At 43.9% G+C, this 22153-nt stretch overlaps 1 protein-coding gene across 1 annotated transcript in view; it reads left to right on the top strand.

The window, feature by feature from the left end:
- Positions 1-1996: 1996 nt before the first annotated feature.
- Slc24a3 (solute carrier family 24 member 3) overlaps positions 1997-22153 on the top strand; it is a 474391-nt gene continuing 454234 nt past the window's right edge. The window contains exon 1 of the mRNA XM_027421608.2: positions 1997-2273. Coding sequence (XP_027277409.2) covers positions 2135-2273 — 139 coding nt within the window. The 5' untranslated portion in view covers positions 1997-2134. The remainder of the gene's footprint in view (positions 2274-22153) is intronic.

Below are 22153 nucleotides of genomic sequence, written 5' to 3'. Positions count from 1 at the left end.
CCTTCTGTCTATGGTACTTTCTGTCCCAAGATGAGTTAGTGTTCATTCTCTGTCTCGGTAAATTCCAGATCCCCCTCTCCATCTCCCTCCTGTCTTTCACTAGAGACACCATATGAGTGACTTTCCTAGCAAGTTGGATTACTCTGAACTCCTCATGGGCCTCAGAATGCTCGATGGAGATGGCCTACCTGGAGAATTCTCCATGACACTCCAACCTGGATGGACTTGAATAGTTTGAATCTCTCCTTTGGTACCTGGCAACCTAAGCAAAGGTAAACTCATCCAGGCATTTCAGGGAAGGTGTGCTGTACTTGGGGCAGCCAGCAGGAGAGTAGGAGGGAATAAACTGTACACACCGGGAGCAACCCCCCCCCCCATGTATGTGTATATGTGTGTGTGTGTGTGTGTGTGTGTGTGTGTGTGTGTCTGAGAGAGAGAGAGAGAGAGAGAGAGAGAGAGAGAGAGAGAGAGAGAGAGAGAGAGAGGAAATGGTCCATCTGTGGAAAGGAAGCCAACTATGACCACTTTTCATTTCCCCAGATGTTGTCAGGGGGTATCTACCGCTGATTCTGTGGGTCCTTTGTGACCCATGTTTGGAAAAACCTGTACAGAGGTTCCCTCCTCCCTCCAACCTCCCAGAGCTACACTGCTCAGTCCCAAGAGCTTCCACACAACCATCCAAGTCATATATTTGGTTTCTAGGGCCATTCCTTTTAGAATAAGACTTAGGCTTTCAGCACCACGTGTAAAAACACATCTCTTCCTCCCTTCCTCTGGGGTTGTGTGTCTTCCAGTCAGCAGGCACCTGGGAAGAGGCAAGGAAAGTCTAAGTATGGAGAGTGAGCTGTTCCGGGCATCACTAGGTGTCCTATTAATGGTCACCTGCTGCAGATGGAGGTGGGGACATCAGCCCCCACATCTAAAATAGACAGGGGTAGAAGAACCCGGATTAGGGGAATGGGGGCCTAGAGCTTAATCTTGGGGATGAGATAGGCTAATGATCTTTGTAGAAGGCCAGGAGATTCCGTCCCAGGGATCTTGCCAGGGCTCCCTTAGATTCAGCCACACACTGGACTTGCTTCAGTTCCTCAGAGAGCGAAATGTGAACCTGAGCCAGAGGGGGGAGCCAGGACACCCCTAATAAGCCAAAAGCCCCCAGGAGGCCAGTTTTAGAACTTGAGCCTAGCTCACCGGGATCCCCACCAGGGGGCAGAGGGGAACCCCAGAGGCCAGCGGGAGGAGGCAGTACCAGTGGTTAGGCACTTGCCACCTAGCACACACTCACGCTCTAGCTGAAGGCAGCGGATGGAAGAGAGCCAAAGAAGCCCTCCTTTTCTCCGAAAGTTTCAGGCGAATCCTCCTTGGTGGCGATCTGTCTACCCAAATCCCGCCTTGCGGGCCTCCCGTACCACCGCTTTCTCTGGGCACCAAAGGGTTGAAGGACTGTGCACTGGGCTCCCTCTGCAGCCCAGTCTCCTCCCTGCGCCCCCTCCCCGCAGTGCTGGCCAGAGACCCGTAGCATCCTGGGCGCTGCCCCCGACCCGTGCACCCCCACCCCCTGCCGTCGACCCGCTGCGGGCTAGGGGAAGCTGTGCTCGCCCGTGCTGCTGGCGCGCTTCTGCCGCCGCTTGGCTCCTAGTCCTCCGCGCTTAGACAGTGGAGTAGGGGGGCGGCCCCGCGACGCGCTCCTGCAGCCCGAGGCCCGGGGCCTGCTCAGGGTGGCCAGCGGCTGGCCCTCCTCTAGCCGGTCCTTCCCCGCTCCTCCTTCCCGGCCCCGCCGCCCCCCTCTCGGCCGCCCCACCGCCGCCGCCCCAGGCCGAGCGCGGGCGCGGAGCGTGGGAGCCATGGTGTGCGAGCAGGAGAGGGACCCCGAGCGCAAGGAGGCGGCGGCGCAGGCGAGCAGCGAGGAGGAGGAGGCGGCGGGGGAGGAGGGACTGAGCGATAGCGACGAGGGCGACGGCGTGGAGACGGGCAGCGGCCGGGAGGAGGGAGAGCAGGAGGCGGCGGCCGGGTGGGAAAGCAGCGAGGACGCGCGGCTGCTGCGCGCAGGGCTGCCTCCCGCCGCCGTCCCCGCCGCGCCGCCCGCGACCCGAGCGGACGCCTCCCGCCGGGGACGCCGCCCGGCCGCCCGAGGATGCCGCCGCCGGGCGACCAGGACCGCGCGCGCCGCCGTCGTCGCCGCCGCCGGAGGGACCTTCTGCTGAGCCAGCTCTGCTTCCTGGCCTCAGTGGCGCTGCTGCTCTGGTCGCTGTCGAGCCTGCGAGAGCAGAAGGGTGAGTGCTCGCCGCCTGCCCCGAGTGGGCGCTGCGGCTCCAGCGGCTCAGGCTCCCCGGGCTCAGCTCGGGCCAGCTGTGCTGGGCTCCGGCCACACCGAACAGGCACGAGGACACCCGGTTCCTTGCAGGGTTGGGAAGGAAGGGGTCTGGGCTCTAGGACTGCTGCGGTGGAGGAGTGGCCAGTCCCCCTTGGGCACCCTGAAGACCTTTCCTTGTGACTCTTGCTTTCTCCCCCTTCCCCACAGCCTGAGGACTGGTGGTGGCGGTGGTGACAGGGAGTGTCACCCTAAGCAAGAACCCTTTCACCACCAAGGCCAGTAATAAAGTTGTTCTGGCAGCAATCGGTACCTGTGCAGGTAACCAACCACCTGTACCCCGGCTTGCTGAGGGCATGCAGGGCTGCCTGACCGGCTCATACCCGGCTCTCCACGTGTTCGCCACACAGAACAGGTGGGGTGGGCAGCAGAGAATGCTCCTTGCCACCGTTGAGGTCCAAGAACAGGTGCTGGGAACTTCCGACAGGAGAAAGTGATAGCTACCAGCCAGCATTTAGGAATGGGCATGTTTTCTAAAGGGTTGCTGGGCAGGAACACATGGATTCATTTCTCAAGGCTAGCTTGCTTTCTTCCCCGGACTTGATACTGGGGATGGATGGACCACTCTATGCTGTCCACTTTTTCCTGGTGCCTTGGCTGGTGGTGCACTCGCGGGTACACCATACACACACACACACACACACACACACACACACACACACACACACACACACACACACGACTTCTTATCTTTGCCCTTGGCTTTTCTGGAGCTAAAATAGACATCGAGGAGAAATGTGCTCAAAACAGTTGCCTATTGGAAACAATTTGGACTCTGGGATGCAGCTGTGTAAAAGAACAAAGTAACACCATGGAAAGGCAAGACCGGGGCGGGGAGGGGGTGTTGTAAAATGATTTTGTATCTTGGCTCTTCAAGTGCTAGGGTTTGTTGGGAAGCAGACAAATAAATGGTTGTGGGTGAAATAAAACAGTTAGAGATATGTGCTATATTGTTAAGATAGACACAGATCTGATAAGCGATGCTTTGAACGCACAATAAAGGCATTTTGATAGTGATGGTGACATTTTTAAAAGATGCCATCAATCAAGAAAGGGATTTCCCTCACATTATCTGGTGTAGTGCTTCATGGTGAAACTTGAGGGTCATTTTAGAGTTAGCAGATCTCTCTTACAGACTTCATCATATATGGTAATAGGAGAGAGGCAGTCCTGGTTTTCAGTGAAGCCCTCAGACTTGACGACTCTCCCCGTTGCTTCTGAATCTCAGATTTTCTGGCCTTGGGTGCTGACATGAGGGAGGGGCCTGTGTTGTTTGAATGAAGTGAAACTTCTCTCCAAGGGCAGATTCAGACCTGCTAAGCAATGTCCACTGACTGTTACTAAAAGGGTTTACAGTTTTTCCGAGTGAAAGCCAACAGATAGTTTATGCCTCCCTTGGCAAGAGCTATTCCAAGTCAATTACTTGGTGGCCCTTTCCCTACCTACAGGTTTGGGCCCGGTGAGTGACAGGGTTCTCAGCACTCTCCAGGACATTAAAGACATTGTTTTTTTTTGTTTGTTTTGTTTTGTTTTTTTTCTGGATGGTGAATGTGACCAGCACATTGAAGGGGGCTTCAAGTCCTTATCACCACCAGAAGCTGATAGGGTATCAAGCATTGTAAACTTGGAACCAGGAGACTAGACTTTCGTTTTCAGTAGTTTCCCTGACAATGACGTTTCTGTCCATGTGCTACTGACTTGGATTTTATTCCATAGTATACCCTTTATTCCATAGTATACCATCTGTACCCTTTTCTTATTTATCTTTCATGTTTCCTTTCTCATTCTCACTTCCCCTTTAGCCCCAATGTCAATGTCTAGTTTAGGAAGCCCTGATTCCCAGTCCTGGAAAGACTTAGTTGGGAGAAACCCAACAGTTCTAAGGACCCTGCTACCCAGACTTTGCTTATCCCCTACACTCCAGCCCCCAACTCCATGACTTGTTGGTCCTAATTCTGTCTCTAATCACCTTTTCTTCCATTAGATGATGCTGTTTTCAATAGGGGAGGCACAGCCATGTTGCAGCAGCAAGGCATAGTTTTCTTGCAAGATAATTTTGAACAGATCAATTACTGTGTGGAGATCTTCCAGTGATATTTTTGCTTGGGGAATTGCCACTCAGCATTATAAACATCAGAGTAGTGACTTTCACCCTGAAAACTTCTGGACTGCTCTACATAATATACTTTCAGCATGGGCAAAAGCTTCCTAATTTGGCCCCGTTTTAAAGACACTAGGACTCACAGAGGGTGATTGAGGAAAGTCACACAGGAATTGAGGAATGGAGGGACAAACCAACTTGAGGTGACCTGGCTCTTTGTTCCCAGCTGTGTTCCTTGCTTTGGGGTGCAGCACGGTGATGCTTATATAGTCATGTGGGGGTATTTCTCTAATGACCAAAGGTGCTATTTCACCTTTAAAAGCATGTGGTAAATAGTGACCATAACAGGATAACACCCAGAGGCATGTTTTCCATGATCTCCCCTCCCTTTTTCTTTATCTTTCTTATAAAAAGGACAGTTAGTTCTTTTTTATAAGAAAGTTCAAATAGAGGTGTGTGGAAGTTATGTTATATAACATTTCTAATCATGGAATTTGGGATCTCTTTCTTGATTCCTAAGTAAATCTAGATTCGGTTATATACTGAAAAGTTTGGTTCTACTTTGCAAATGTTTTGGTGCTCAGTATTTGGTTAGAAGAAGTATATCAAAGAATATATACTGATTCTCCCCCCCCCCCCCGTGTAGCTAGGACATGAGGATTGTTTAATTTAGGTCAGGAAGAGTGAGTGCTGGAATGAAGAGAATTCTTAATTCTAACTACAACAAAAGCAATAATAATAACAACTACAGTTTGGGTATCTCGAGTGCCAGGCACTGTGCCAAGCAAACTTCCTGTGCATCCACCTCATCTGCAATCACCGTCTTCAGTCCCGTGAGACTTCAGCCGGGAAGACTCAGGCCCCGGTGCCCTATTTACTTGTTGCTGATGAAGATTTCCTTTTTGATCTCTGTGTTCAAAGCCAATTTAAATAAGGTGTTAGATTTGCTAATGAGGGTTTTCATTTATTCTTGCCATGAGAATGAATTACTTTTGTATATATTGAGTGGCTTAGAAGTGTTTCACTTATCTTGATATGAACTACATGGTCATCTTTCTCCAGAAGTAGGGCTTCTAACCCAGGAACAATTATATACATCTTCTCTGGAAAGTTCTCAGTGTGTAACTAAGGAAAAAATATTTGCACACACATACACACATTTGTGCGTGTGTGTGTGTGTGTGTGTGTGTGTGTGTGTGTGTGTGTGTGTATAAACATATTTTATATGTAAATTACTTTTGCTATTTAACAAATTAGCCCCAAAGATGATATAAAACAGCTGTTTAACTTTTTTGCCCATGGATACTTTGGTTCAGGAAATTTAATGGACATGTTTGGGATGGCTTTTCTCTACTCCATTATGTCAGAGGCCGTGGCTGGGAAGAGTGCAAGACTGGGCAACTTGACAGTTGGATCTGGAGTCATCCAAGATAACATCACTCCCATGTGTAGGGGTTGATATGGCTGTTCACCCAGACCAACAAGGGGGCCTTTGCAGGGGGCTCAGTTTGAACTTCCTCAAAGCATGGTGGCCATGTTCCTAGAGATAGCACCCCCAATTTTATGCTCTCACAGTAGCCACAGAGTGCTGCCGCCATGGAGGTCTTCCGCTGGTCAAGGCAGGAACAAATGACACCCAAATTGGAAAGGTGAGGACATAGAGTCACGGTTTTCTCAGTTTTAATGGGAGATTTGATGATTCGTATATTTGGTAAAATCTGGAGATCCGAAAAGTTCATAACATAGGGTAACTTAGGAGTGGGTGAAGGCATTTCCCAAAGTAGCCAGCTGTGAATAAAGGAAGTGTATGTATATGTATGCATGTAGACATTTGTATGTACACCCATGTGAATATACACTGTACATGCATGCGCATGTATAATATCTTTGAAATGCCCTCCAATCATGAGAGTCTTGCCTTTAACCTTATTAGGTGTGAAGATAGGAGGTATCCTTTGAAGAAAGAGCTACAGTATGGATTTGAACTGTAAATTTGAGAGCCCATCTTTGCTTCTATGGAATCCCACTCATCAGAGAGCTTGGGTGTGCAGCCTGCAGAATCCCACACTTCATGTCCCCTACCTTGGCCTTCTCTTTTCTGATTTATTTCACTTGGACTCTTCTGTTGCTTCACAAGGGTGTGACCTTCCTGGTCCCAGATTTCTCACATGTGCTGGCCCCATTGAACTGCTGTGCCCACCACAACTAGCTAATCCTTCACCCTGCAGTTACTTAATCCTTCTGCAAGGCCAAGGTCTTCTGGACTATATTAGATTCCCCACTGTGCTCTCTGAAAACACTGCTTTCTGTTGATTATGTTTATCAAAGTCGGCAGCTATCTATTTGTTTGGTCAGTGTTCGAGTAACATTCCTCTTCACTGGATTCTGAGCTCCAGGAGGTCAGAGACCCTGTGATCTATTATGCCATCTGTCACCCCCACCACCTAGCCCATAATAGGAGCTCAAAATGTATTTGTTATAGATAGAGAAGCACTTTTGATTTCTGAATTTCAATACCTCTGATAAAAATGCAAAACAAAAACAAAAAAAATCCACTATGTTTTAGGACCCTAGTTGCTGTCATGTGTTTATTTTCATAATTTCTAGTCCTGTAAATTTGATGTTGTTGCCTTTTTTTTTCCTTTGGAATGCACTGAGCTAAAAAAAAAAAAAAAATGGCAGGCTGTGCTCCATATCAGTTGGATGGTGGTAGGATTTGAACCTGGGGGTGCCTGTGTCAAAGCTGCATACGGCTGCATTTTCCAGCATTGGCAGAGAGGAACACAAGACTGGGAATCACCCTGCCTTTTTCAGTCAGCCAAGGAGTAAGGAGTAACAGAAGGCTGGTTTCATAGAAGCGGTATTTTAGAAACATGTCGCTTTCAACCTTTTCTATTTTCCGCACAAACATATATAGAAGTGTTTCTTTCCTCCTGCCTTTTCTTAGCTGCTCATCAACCCAGATTTTTCTCAAAGATTTCCTCTCCTTAGAAGCCTCGAATCCTTGTGGGAAGATTTTTTTTTTACCCTGGAGCGTTGGCAAAGCCAAAAGAATTGCAAAACTAGCTATTTGCTGAGCATTCCAAGGCCTGGTGGAAGCTGGCTGATAGTGCAGGACTTTGGCAACTCTCGCTTCTATAAGGAGTGTTCCATGCGCACAAGGAAGACCTTTGTGTATGTGTTTGGGTAATGGAGGGAAGGGTACTACATAGAGAGTACTAATGGAGAAACTGAGGTCTAGGGGTTTCAAAAAATGTTCCCAGGGTCACACTGCAAGTGTGATCTCAAGAGAGTGATTTGAGGATGTCTGGTTGATGGCTGCCACTTTCTGATTCTGTAGAGTTTTATTCATTGCATGTAATAGTTTCAAACAAGGTCTTGCTGTGTATGATCTGAGAACCACAAAGTATTGACGACTCAAGTGGAGGAAGGTTTGCTGTGAGCCAAGGGGGTGATGGGCTATGGTCTTCCAGCGTTCCACTTGCTGTTCTCAGTCTGCTTCTGGCTTGAGATTGGCCATGCTCCTCACTGTTGCCAGTGTTGGGTGTCACCATTCTTTGATGGCCTCGCTATCCCATTGCCATCTTTGTTAGTTGTCTTTTTATGAAATTCTTCTCAGTGGATTCCTTGGAAGGTGTCCTTCCCAAGATCCCAAAAGCATCAGATCCAGGGATCTCTGCCTATGCCTTCTGTAATTAGGCATTTTGCTAGTTGTTTGAATGACAGTGGTGTCTGTGGTAGACACCCAGGATCGGTGTTCAGGCATTTCGAGAAGAGGGGCACTGAGTAGCTATTTTTGAAGAATTATTGGAGATATGAATGAGGAATCCAGCATGCCCTGGAGGAGTTTGTGGTGCTTCGGAGGTGCTGGGGCCTGGACAACAAACAGAAACTCCTAGAAAACTGAAAATATTGTGGGCAGGCAACTGACAGAGACACAACTTCAGATGGCCAATAGCCACAGACAACATTTTCCACCCTTAATTGTCAAGTGGGAGACTGGAATTTAAAAATAATGAGATGTCATTTTTATTTTTATAGTTAGATTGGCAAAAGTTAATGGACCCAAGTCTAGTTAACTACAACATGGAGGCTGTGTGGCTAAGTTGTTGCTGTTTTGAACTACATACATGCTCATGGGGTTAAAGCAGCCACATATATTTTTGAACCCTGGGTAAAATCTTAGTGAACTTGAGCCCAAATGTAGGCCATGGAGCTGGTTGGCTGTTTAGTCTGGAGTTTAGGATTCGAAGGGAACTCTGGGGATCAGGAAAGACCAGTGCCGGGTGCTTATTTAAACCATGCAATTTAGCATTCATCCTTTGCCTTTTAGTAGCTATGTATTCCTGAGAGGGTGAGCAAATAAAATCAGCTCAGCTGCTACCCAGTTTGGAGAATTTCCCATCTGTAGCTTTTGCAGCATTGACAGTGTTCCTCTTCATTTTCCCTGTACATGTTTGCTTTGTTCTGGCTTAGAAAGGGGCATTTTTACTTTAGTGACCTGGTCTGCCACCAGAATTTGAACCACTGGAGGACACGAAAGAACAAAGAGTGGTGAGGAGGCCTTGGTGACCAGACAGGCATTGCACATCCACACCAGGAGGTCAATCATACCATTTTCTAGACAGAATGGAAGTGTTCATTTTTGGATAGTTTGAGTTAGTGTGGTGGTGGGACATGAAGCTGATAGTTGAAAATTGGGATCATTAGCAGTTGCAACCATGGGCGGGGAGTTGTGAGGAGTGAAAATTATCTCTTTGGTGAGCTCATGTTCCTCAATCTTCTCTGCAGTGTCACCTAGGTAACTCTGGGCTTCACTTGTGTCTGAATCTTACCTAGAGATGCTGATGGAGTGCCCCAGGTTGTGCCGTGGACATTGGGATTTGTTGTTGTTGTTGTTAAGGGTGTTACAGCTGGTGCCAGTGTGTAACCAAGCCTGAGCCCTGCTGGGGTTGGTTCATATGCAGCACTCATTGTATTATGGATATGTAAAGACTCATTGTCTCTGATCTGTGAAATACACTGAACTCAATTTTTCTCTTCTGGATGTAAATCAATATAATTCTGCTTTGTTTTCTAAATCTTTGCCACAATTTCATCCCAAATTCTCTTCCATTGGCCTCATCTCAATTTCATAAGTACACTGACATTAAGTTCTCCATAAGGGTGTTTTTGGGAAGTGATCTTCACTCAGATTATTCTGACCTTTTCTTGTCTGGTTACTTGGTAAGCCTGCGATCCAGATAACATCTAGACACCTCCCTTCTGCTCTGTGCCCCTCACATCTCTTGACTCTCCCCTGGAAGTTGTCTCCCTAGAAGCCATGCATGTGTTACTCTTGGCTTACTCGCACGATTGTTTTGGATCTCACACATTCTAGGTGCCTCTGTAATAAGGCAGAGAATGCACAGGTTTGACACCTTGCATGTTTGAAGGTCTTTGTTCTAACCCATGTGTCAGATGAATTGGGCTCATAACTTAGGTTACACACGTATAATCCTAGAACTAGGGAGGGCCGAGGCAGGAGGGTTAGGATTTTGAGGCTAGCCTTAAATTTAAAAATAGAAGGAAGATAACTTAGGATGATGCCTATTTTCCTTGGAGGTCTGAAGATGTTGCCTGGATACCTTTCTTTCAATGATGCCTCTAAGGACTCTGATGCCGTCCTATTTTTTAATTGTTTTTAGACTCTGTTTCCTTTTTCTAAGACATTTGCTTTGCTTTTCCTGTGTTATTCACTCTGTGTCAGTGAGTTATAAGACTAGTATGGGTATGTGTCTGTCCAGTCTCTTATGTCTTCCACCAGATTCTTCTAATCTGGAAGTGAATGCCACTCAGACCTAGGAACCTCCACTCTGTGATGTCCTCATCCTTGCTCACTCTCTTTCTGGGTTGGCAGTTACTGGATGCCTAAGTCCCTGAAAGTATATCCTAATCTACCTATCATCCTCACTTCTTTCACCATTTTGCCTGAGTTTTTTTTTTTTTTTTTTTTGTCTTGTTTTGAGATAAGTTTTGTTATCTAGCCCAGGCTGGCCTTGGACTCACAATCCTTTTGCCTTAACCTCTCAAGTGCTGAGATTACAGTCCATTTGCAATCACCCAGGACTTTTGGTATGATTTTTATTAATGTTATTTCTATATTTATTTATTCATATTAGCACATGTGGGTATTTTGACTACATGCATGCCTATGCACCACAATGTATTCTTGGTACGTGAGGAGGCCAGAAGAGAAATGTAGGTCCCCTAGGACTGGAGTTACAAAAAGTTGTGAGCTGTCACATGGGTGCTGGGAATCAAATCCAGTTCCTCTGGCAGAGCAGCCAGTCTTACGTCCTCCCAACCATGACTGTCAAGGGGTTCAAAACCTTATTTGATGACAGAACCCAGACCATCCAATGTTATTTAAGTCAGCTGGTCTCTTTCCTCCCTCCTCTTCCTTTTTAGGGTCAGCTACTATACAAAAGGAAACAGAAGGTGGAGGGGTAAAAGGAATGGAAAACCTTTTTTAATTGAATTTTTTATTGAGTGAATTGATTGTCATATGGTTGGAAAAACAAAATACAGACTCCATTGTATATGTTTTCTAGTTAACTTCACTGTAATATTTTGCAAAATTGTGACATAATATTATCAGGAGGGTGGTGACATCAATCCAGTCCACCTCTCTTAATTACTCAGGCTGACTCTCAATTGTGCATGCAGGTACGTGTGTGTGTGTGTGTGTGTGTGTGTGTGTGTGTGTGTGTGTGTGTATGCCAGGTTCTACACAATTGTATAACTCATCTGAGTTTCTGTATGTACCATTAACAGTGAGGAAATGGAGAAGGGGTCCTCTTCATTCAAAGCAAAAGGAGCAGGGGCATTAATATTCACCTACAGTCAAATAAAGTCAATTTTTAAAAATCACAATTTAAAGGATGGAGGGAAATCACCAACAATTTTATTATATTCTGCACAAAATTTGGATTATCCACTGGGGCAGAGAAAGGATCACCAAGTTCATTTACATTTGAAAACTCTAGAATATGGAAAGCTGAACTGAACGTCAGGGGAAGGTTGTGCTTGGCTTGCTGAGGGCTTTCTTAATGGATAGTTATTTTCTGTCACGTGCACAATATTTCTGAATGAAGGATGCTTGAAAAAATGGCTTCTTCAGATAGATGGACCATTCAGGCAGTTTAGCCATGGGGCTTCCCATACTGCCTTCCTTAGTGTTTGTTTTCTGGACTATTAGACATGGAGACACTTTAAGGGGCCACTGAGTCTTAATGTCTTATTTTGTTAGAAGTGACATCCAAGAAAATTGCCAGTTTCACTCTTTACTTGGAAAAAAAAAAAGCCACGTGAGAAAACAGCACAAAGTGAAGGGAGGAATATAATGAATGAAGATCAACTTTTGGCAAGTTGTCTCACATTCTGAAATGCTACTGAAGTGCTGGAATCCCCTGGGAAACTTTGTGACATTCAGGAGAGTCCGTCCCTGGGAAAAAAAGGGGGAGTCACAGGATGAGCTGCTTCGTGTAACAAGTAAAGCGATGAGCTGAAGCTGGCCCCGCCCTCGGGACACTCCTTGTTTTCTAAGAGTTTGTGTTACTATTTCAGATCCCTCTTTCTTGGTGTAATCAGTGGGATAATGGGCTCTTTGGAAAATGAGTGGCCATGGATTTTCTTTTTCTTTTTTTCCTTGTCAGCAATGTTTGCTTCTATAACTTTCCAACTTTGTTTCGTCCTTGCTGTAACATTTCTGGACATTGATCTGAACACCGGTTGCTAAGAAGAGCTTCCTAGGATTTTAGCAATATAGGATTTGAAAATCAGACTTACAGCCTTTGGCGTGGTAGTTCAGGTTGACGTTTAAAATCAAAGATAGTTTTGGGCTGTGTACAGACAGTAAACTCATTGTACCCACTTTAAACAAATCTAGGCGATTTCAGATCAGTCCCATTATTTTCTAACATTGTGATGTTATTTCCTCCTTCAGCGTGTCAAAATTGAGATCAAACCGTGTATAATAGCTTAGATCTTTAAAAGTTTTGTTTGTTTGTTTTTTGAGACAGGGTTTCTCTCTGTTGCCCTGGCTGTCCTGGTATTTACTCTGTAAACCAGACTGGTCTCAAACTCAGAGATCTGCCTGCCTTTGCCTCCTGAATGCTGGGATTAAAGGCATGTGCCACCACTGCCCAGCAGATCTTTAAATAGAAAAAAAAAATCTGTCTGTCTGTCTATCTATCTATCTATCTATCTATCTATCTATCTATCTATCTATCTATCTATCGTGTATGTATGCATGTATAATACATGTATATATGTGTATACATGTGTTCATGCCTCAGCATAGGTGGAGAGGTCTCAGAGGATAACTTCAAAGATTAAATTCTGTCCTTCCACGATATGAGTGGGTCCTAAAGATCAAACTTATCAGCTTAGAGGCTACTGCTTGTACCCACTAAATCATCTTGCTGGTCCCTACATTTTTTAATTAAAAATTAGTATGTTTTAATTTTAAAGTTGCATACAGTAAAACTGATTGACAGTCAGGATACAGATAGTATATCACTCTCCCTGCCAAACTCTCAATTGTCCCTTAGCAGTCATGTCCTCCTCTTATCCATTACCCTGATCTATTGTCTGTCACCAGAGTATTTGAGTTTTTAAGAATGTAGCCAAATGTAATGGCACACACCTATAATGCTAGCGCCAGGGAAGTGTAGACAGAAAGATCATGAGTTTTAGGCTAGTTGAGACTAAATAGGGAGTCTTGTCTCAAAAGAAAAAGGAAAATGAAAATTAATGTTTTGTAAATGGAATCCAACACTCTAATAGTTTCAGTTTGTTTCTTTTACTTAATATCATGACTTCATCTAAGTTGACTTCTGAATCCGGGAGCTTACAGGTCCACTTCTTTTGACTGAGTAACATTCTGTTTGTGGTTTTGAATGGTTTAGCCCATTACCTGTTGTAAGATGCTTGAGTTGCTTTTAGTTTAAGTGTTTATGAATGGAGGTGCTATAAATACTCAGTTCTAGGTTTATATTTTCTTTTTCCTACCATGTTACACTGGCTGGATTCTTTAATATAATGTTGTTTGAATAGTCATCTATGACTTGTCCCTGATGTTAGGGGGAATATTTAGTCATAAACTGTTTAAGCAAGATGTTTACTGTAGTTTTCTCATAGTTATATTTTATGATGTGAAGGGATTTCCTGTTGAATTTTCATTTGATGAGAAGCCGTTTTTCTTTTTAAATCAGGGATAGGTATTGAAATTTGTCAAATGTCTTTCCTGTAGGAGTTAATTACTCCTTTGATTTTTTCTCTTAGACAATTAACATATAATGGCTATACAGAATGGATTGTGTGGAACGGCTTTTGAACACAGAGCCAGTCTTTCACACCAAGGATAAGCCACAGTAGCTCAAGAAATGGTTTGCAGTTTATATTTCTTGAATTTGATTTGCTAAGACTTTACTGAGCACTTTTATGTTTTGATTGCATGAGAAAATAGCTTGTGATTTTCTTTCTTGGTACCGTCTTTGTCTGGTTTTGCTGTCAGGGTAATACTGGCTCGCAGAATGAGTTGGGAAATGCCCCCCTGCTCTTCTGTCTGCTAGAAAAGATTGGAATTGACAGAGCCTCCCTTTTAGCTTGTCATCAGCATTTCTTCATGACATTAAAATTAAGATGTAATTTGAATGTCTGCATAATGGTAATAAAATTGCATTTGTGTATGTGAGAGAGTACCTTGCCATGTAGCTCAGGTTAGTCCTCTTGCTTCAGTCTTCTAAGTGTGGGAATTACAGGTGTATGCATCTGTAATACAAGTCATGCTACTTTTGTTGATTTAATGGAAACCAGCATTTCTGGAGTACTCAGCAGGCCCGAGACAGTGTTCCAGGTACTTTTTCTGTCTTCTTTACCCTTGCCCAATAACACTATGGAATGGGAAACATTCTCTGTTTTACAAGCAATGGAAAACAGGACAAAAAAAATGAAGTGTAACCACTTAGGTTAGAACCCACCCTGTCTGGTTCAAAATCTCATCACATACCATACTGTCTCCTTTAATTTTAACATGTCATATCTGATTCATTTGACATTTTATTTTTCAGATAGGGTCTTACTCTGTAACCCTGGCTGGTTTGGAACTTGCTGTGTAGATCAGGCTGGCCTTGGACTCATAGAGATGTCCCTAACTCTGTCTTCTGATGGCTGGGATTAGAAGTGTGTGCCCCCCACACCTGGCATTTTTAGGTTCTCTATTTAGCACGATGAGACATTTTCCATGGGCTATCTGTGGTGAGAGTCTTTTGCAGAAATCTTTGCCAGTTTCTTTGACTGGAATCTTCAAAGTGGTATTTCCTCCTTAATGGACATGTCTGTTGGAGAGGCTCATAGTTACTGCTCTGCTAGCTTCCAGGAATGTATGTGAACAGGTTTGAGAGAGCTTTGGATTCAAGGCACACTTGCCAAAAGTGAGTATTATAATCGTGTGGTGCGTCTCTTCAGCAATGGGAGTCAAACCCAAAGCTTCTGATGGATGCTAGGCAAGTGCTCTATCACTGAGCTACATCCCAGCGCCTACATTGTTCTCATTCAGTTTACTATAGGAGAATGGAACCTCACCACTTTTGTTTGCCTTTCCCCTCTATCTTTCATCCATTTCTATCATTTTCTTTCCTTATGGAAAAGACTTGTTCATCTGTAATGTCAATTTTTTTTCTTTTGAGAAAAAGAATCCCAGGTTGGGATTATTAGTTTGTGTCACCACACTCAGGTCTACATTTCTATCGAGAGGAGTGATAGTTTTTAAAAGAGAATGTATAAGAGTTTTATATGTATTTTGTATATCTTATCCTCCCAGAAGTTTTTATGGCATATTGGTGTCATTTTCATCCAGTTCAAACTCTCTTTTTTTTGGCTTATATTTTTCAATATTTTATTCCTAGATTCAGGATCTCAATCATACATTTATCCCACATACTCTTTCCTGTCTTGTCTTCCTACCTGTATGATTTAGCAAAAAAACAACAAAAAAACAAAAACAAAAACAAAAACCTCCTATACTTCACTTAGGGTTTATTCTGGTTGAGCTGAAGAAGTGAGCAGAATCACTCTGTTGATTCTAGTATTGTTTATGGAATCATCTTAACCCATGCATTTCTCCAATCACATCAGTCAGTGTTTATTCCCCCTGTGCCACTGGCTGCTTTTATGACATCTATTTTACTCCACTTCCTCATTAATTAATGCTGTAGTTTATTAGCATGTTAATTATCTGGCAGGGTGAGGCTCCTGTCCTCTTGTTTTGGAAAAAGTCATTTGCTGTTATCATCCATTTATCTTTCTAAGTGAACTTTAGAATCTCTGTGAAATTTCCATGAAATCCCTCTAGGACTGGGCAAATCTATAAATAGTGTGTAGAAAATGGCATTTTGCAGTGCAGATTTCTCTCACCCCTGCTGTGCTGTTTTGTTTGATCAGGCTTTAAGGAAGTTAGCTGGGAGTCATGATTGCTCCCCCATTTCTTTCCTGCATTTGTCTGTGAAAGTTGTTCTGCTGTGTATTATTTATGATCGCCAATGATTCATTCAAAATATTTCTTCATAATGTGTTTTTCTTTTTCAAGGTTTATTTTTATTTATGTGTATGTGCTTCTGTGTAAGTGTATGACATGTGTGTGCAGGTGCCTGTGAAGGCCAGAAGAGAGCATCCTATTCTCAGATCTAGACTTACAGAAGGTAGTGGACTGCCTGATGTGGGTGCTAGAAACCGAACTCATGTCCTCTGCAGGAACAATATGCTCTCTTTACCATTAAGCCATCTCTCCAGGCCCTTCCTTGTAGTCTTAAAATTTAAAAATTATGTAAGTATAATTATTCTGCTAAAGCAGTAGTTCTCAACCTTCGTAATGCTGTGACCCTTTAATACAGTTTTAAACAATTCCTGCTGAGGTGACCCCAACCATAAATTTATTTCCATTGCTACTTTATAACTGTAATTTTGCTACTATTTTGAATTGTAAATACTTGTGTTTTCCGATGGCAGAGAACTGCTGTGTTAAAGGAATGTAGCAATAAAATGACTTCTAATGAGATTCCATCACACCTATACACCTCACTCAGCCGCGTCACAGAAACTTCTTGCAGTAGATGAGAACTAACACAGAGACCCACAAGTAGACAATGTACAGAGAGTGAGAGACTTTGGAACATTCAGTCCTAAAGGGGATGTCTTCATCAAAGCCCTTCCTTCAGAGCTCAGGGATCCATGGGAAAGAGGAGGCAGAAAGACTGTAAGTACTAGAGGTGATTGGATGACTCCAAGGCAACAGCGCCTTCCATGCACACCAAGTTAGCCAACTCCATTATATTAGCCTTGCTGTTTATAGTTATCGAATTTTTTTCCCCTATAGCCCATGTTTCTTGCACCACACTGAGACTCATTTATGTTCTCCTGGAAATTTTTTTTTCTATATAATTCATTCTTCTTTGTGGAAAATATTGGCTTTCCTTTCCTTTTTTAAAGATTCAGTGAGTTTTCAGGATATTCAAGGCCCTGTTCTCTGATTGAGGAAGTCCTGATCAGATTTTGAAAAGCCCTCTTGTTCCTTCAGTGTCCTTCTGCACTCCAAAAATCCATTTCCAGCAATATCAGTGATACTGACAGGCAGGCTGGTGGGCATGGCTTGGATAACTGTCCAATGTTTGGGGATCCCTGTTCTACTCTGAAGTCCATTCCTGCTGCCTAGTGCTGTGAACATGTGGTTGAAACTTTATTCTCTTTATTATTTTCATAGAGAGATAATTCATCCTAGTTCTTAAACCAGAGATAGTGTATGAAAATTTTACATCTTCCCTGGTTTACAGCTTTCTGGAGCTCTCCATCCCCCCTCTTTTCTCTTAGTCTCTGGAAAGCAATGTATCAGCATCCTGTTTTCTATCTGGTTAATTTGCATTTCCAGGAAATGGGGTCTCTAAATAGATGAAGGGGATGAGGTGTCCTTGAAATCAGCTCCTTTCAGTTACAAAGCCTGCATTTTTCTGAGTTTGGTGCTTACACCTGGGGGTCAGTGTGTTCTCCACGGTCCACCTGTCACATCCCATTTTTATGTCTCAGGGGCTTCACACTCAGCATCTTTTTATGTATTTCCATATTCCGTTCATTGGGGGTGTGGAGAAATGTGAACTGTTTGCTACTAGCTAGTTGACATTATATTCCAGAATGCCTCTTCATTTCAGCTTGAAAATGTCTGCTCATTAGAAAGGAAATTATCTCCACAGAAGTGCAGGTGAGGCCCTGCTGCCCTATCCAAGTTAAGGTCAGTGGTCATTTTGAATTTGCACTTAATTATTAAAAGCTGTTTGTATGCTTCCCCTATTCCATGACTCTCAACCTTGCTAATGCTGCACCCCTTTAATCCAGTTCCTCATGTTGTGGTGACCTCCAACCATCAAATTATTCTGGTGCTACTTCAAAACTAATTTGGCTACTGTCATGAATTGTGATATAAATATCTGGTATGCAACCCCAAAGGGGTCGTGGTCCATAGGTTGAGGGCCACTGTCCTATTCTAAGCAGCTCTGAAGACAGAGATCACTGAACATGGAGACTCAGACAAGAGGTTATCTCAGTGTGTTATTCAGGGTTATCCAGTGGAACAGAACTGATGGAAAAAAGAAATGATATGTACCATATATTTTTACTTATAATATGTATTATTTAAATTTTTTACATGATCTGGGCAGTGCAACAATAGCTGTCTCAAACTGGATAGGTCAAGAACCCAGTAGTTGTCCAGTCCACAGTTATGAGTATCTTACCAGTCATGATCAGTACTGAAGACCTGGAGGACTATTGGAGAATTGCTGTCTTTAACCTATACTGGAAGATGAAGATGCTTATTCTAGCATCAGTGAAGAAATGTGGTAGTGGCAGTCACAGAAGGGATAAACTTGCCAGCAGGAGTGAAAGTAAGCAGGCAAAAAAAGAAAGCTTCCCGTTATCCATAAGGGTTATTTTCTTGACTGTCTGCATTTTATGGTAAAGTCTTCTTACTCCAGATAATCAAATCTAGAAAGCTCCTCATAGGAGTGCCCAGAGACTAGTGTTGTAGCTGATTTAAAATATAGTTAAGATAGCCAGGCATGATGGTATACATCTTTAACCCCTGAATTAGGGAGGTAGAAGCAGGCAGATCTCTGTGAGTTTGAGGCTAGCACAGTCTACATAGTAAATAATAGGCCAGCCATGGATGCATGGCAAGATCCTGTCTCAAAAAAAAAGTCAAATTAACAACTAAAATTATCTGTTACACCCTAGCATGATAGGTGTAACAGTGGTCCTTCATAGATGCCTATGCCCTGGTACCTAGATTCTGTCATTTTGCTATGCTGCATGGCAGTTAAGGGGGAAGTAAGTCTACAGGTGGAATTCAGTTGATCCTGAAGTGCTGAGATGGTCTTGATCCTCAAGATGGTCTCATGTCATTACACAGCTTCTTGTTGGCAAAAGGGAGGAAGGAGACACTGAGTCAGAGAAGGGGATGTGATGCCCAAGCAGAAGTCAGAATGACTTGAAGATGGAAGGGGACCACAGGCCAAGCACTGCAGACAGCATCTAGGAGCTGCAGAAGACAAAAGATTCTGTTGTATAGCTTCCAGAAAGAACACAGCGTTGGGCATGTCAAGACCTGCTTTGGATTCTGTGTTCCAGAACTGTAAAATTGGAAGCTGTTCAAAGGCACCAAAGTTATGTTAATTTCTTAGAGTAGCAACAGAAACTCTTTTTAAATTTTTTTCCATTTTTTGTTTAAATTAGAAACAAGATTGTTTTACATGTCAATCCCAGTTCCCTCTCCCTCCCCTCCTCCCCTGCTCCCAACTAACATCCTACCTATCCCATCCTCTTTCTGCTCCCCAGGGAGGACGAAGCCTTCCATGGGGGATATGACAGAGAGTCTGTCATATCCTTTGGGATAAATAGAAACTCTTGTACTCTATGTTTCAGATACTGACCACAGCCTAACTTTTAAATGTAGATGCCAGAGGTCTGTGTGGTTGACTGTGTGTACATTTCATGGGCATTTTGTGTTAACATTTCTGTGTAACTACTTGAGGGTTATATATTTATTGTTCCTTCAATTGTTACATTCCCCAAACTGGAATACCAGCTCCCTAAGAAAAGGCACCCCATGTAAATAAATAAAAAGATTAATGCTTTAAGAATTTCCACATCACAGACTGGTCATTCCATTGAATAGATTGCTCATAATTATCTGTGTTCGATTCTTTAAGTTGTGCCGGTTGTTGAGGTATTTCATTGCTATTATTAGACACTTGTGCATGGCTCAGTTCAAATCCATTCTTCTTTCCCCTTGCCATTGTGTTTGCAGTAATTCCACAGGCCTGCACAGCCCAGTCAAGCTATCGATGGTGCTGATGGGTTACAAGACTTTCACATACTGTAGAACTTCTTCCAGGATACCACCCACTGTAGAGTTTTGAATGGTTGTTCAGTTTCCTGTGCACCTGTTGTCAAGTGTCCCCATATTGCCTCTTCAATGTCAGCTTATGCTTCTCCTGTTCTTCAGTAGACATCTCCAGAAGCTTTCCAACAGATGGGGATAGGTGCAGAACAGGAGGGAGCACAGTGAAGGCTAAGGTGAGCAACCAGTGTGGAAGGCAAAGCAGCAGGCTTGTTGCTGTCAGGCTGAGGCATCTCCTTCTAGTGTGTCATAGGACATACTTCCCCTTTTCAGTAGCTACTTTGCTTCCCTTATCTGATCCTCATGAAGGCTGCTTTGGCTTCCTCACACACTGACTGCTTCTCAGATGAAAAAATCTGAAGGAAAACACAATTTCAACCCTTGCCTCAATTTCGCAAAAGATCAATAAAAAGTTGGGGTGGGGGAAATGATGTCTCTCGGCTTCCCATTGTTGTACAAACATGCAGTGTTAGTTGAACTAAAAACAGCAGTCCTTAGGGGAGAGAAGAACGTCTGTGCTAAGACAGGTCTGGCCAGTCATTTTGTCTAAAATGGCAAAAACATGATTTTTCAATCTTTATTCAAGAGAAGCATCAATGGCTACATCTTGTTTGACTGGGTCAGGATGCTCATGTGGGTGTCTGGGTGCTGTAAGTGTCCCTTGACGGCTGCCCCACTCCATGCCCTGGACTTTATCTTTTCGGAAGTGGGGTATGAATGGGATTAGGGAGGAAGGGAAGACACAAGAAGCACACTTGCCTGGCACTCTTTCCTGATGAGCATTCCAAGTGTCAGCATGGAAGGAAGATTTTCTTTAGGAGAGTTGAGGAATGAAATCTTTTATGTTGCTGTTGTACAGGACTGGGTGGGATCACTCTGCTCTTGTATCTTTACAGTTTCTGCCACAGAAACACCCAGGTATAGGAAACTTGGCTTATTATTTGAGTGACATTGCCTAGAACAGGAGTAGTGGATAGAGAGCGTGGAGGCAAGAGGTTCTAATCCCTTTCTGGAAGTAGTCTTCTATGTGCTCTCTTTGATCCTCAGTTTCCTCATCTGTGAAATGTGGATCTGTGTGTTCAACTGTTGTTGCATTCACAATACTGTGTTGCTCAAAAATTAATTTGAATCTGTTAGCCTCCTGGATGATGTGGGAAATACTCTTCCCTCTCAGGTGTATTTACAGCCAGAACACTGTTGCTTTGCCCTCAAGCGTGCCCTGATTCATCATTCATTTTTATTTCACAAGAATTACTCTTGTAAATGTGATTTTTCAATTGGTTTCACAGGGCCATTGAGATTGTATGGCTGAATAGATTCCTTCCATGTGTTGTAAATTTTTGCTCATTGTATATAAGTCAGTGGTTTTCAAAGTGATCCCAGGGACAGCAGCTGAGATCCTCTGGGATCTCCCGAGAGCTATGTTAGTCGGCGGAGGTTCTTGGATCCCACCCTGGCCTGCTGAGTCTCTGTGAAGAACTAGACAGCTTTGTTCACCATGGTCTTATGCTGCATCAGAGAAGTGTGAGAAGAATTGCTGATAAGCCAGGGGAATAGAATGTTGCCCTTTGCCCTCCCAACTCAAATAAGCACATTTTCTTCTTTGAATGGCTGTTATAGTTTGGATCTAGACTGTACTTCAGAGGCTCATAGTGTTGTAATTTAAAGAATGGCTCAAGAGAGAAAGATGCTCTGCAACATAGCTCATGTGGAGGGTTTGTTTTAATTAGAGGAAATGGAATGGCAAAAAGTAAGGGGAAGGGGGAGACCAGCCTCTGGGGCCAGGAGCAGCAGAAGAGAAAATGGGGCAGGGGTAGATAGAGAGACCAGCAGAGAGGCAGAGAGGTTGGGGAACAGAGAGAGAGGGAGAAAGAGGGAGGGAGGGAGGGAGGGAGGGAGGGAGGGAGGAAAGGGAGGGAGGGAGGGAGGGAGGGACGGAGGGAGGGAGAAGAAGGAGAAGGTGGTCAGAGCTCTTTTAAAAGGGAATGTAGTGAATGTGCACAGTGGCTGCAGCTGAAGACATATCCTGTCTGAACCCCAAAGGCAGACCAGTACAGATGCCTGAATACTAACACATAGTTTGAGGATTTAGCCCAGGCCTGCGGTCCTTTCAGAAGACTAGAAGTTTTAGTTGGTCAGAACTATTGGAAGAGAGTTAAGTCATTGGAGGAACCCATGGGAAGGAGATGCT

The sequence above is a fragment of the Cricetulus griseus genome, chromosome 6 (assembly GCF_003668045.3).
Source record: "Cricetulus griseus strain 17A/GY chromosome 6, alternate assembly CriGri-PICRH-1.0, whole genome shotgun sequence".
Classification (NCBI taxonomy): domain Eukaryota; kingdom Metazoa; phylum Chordata; class Mammalia; order Rodentia; family Cricetidae; genus Cricetulus; species Cricetulus griseus.
Note: the sequence above shows the minus strand (reverse complement) of the source record. Positions and strands in the feature narration are given on the sequence as shown.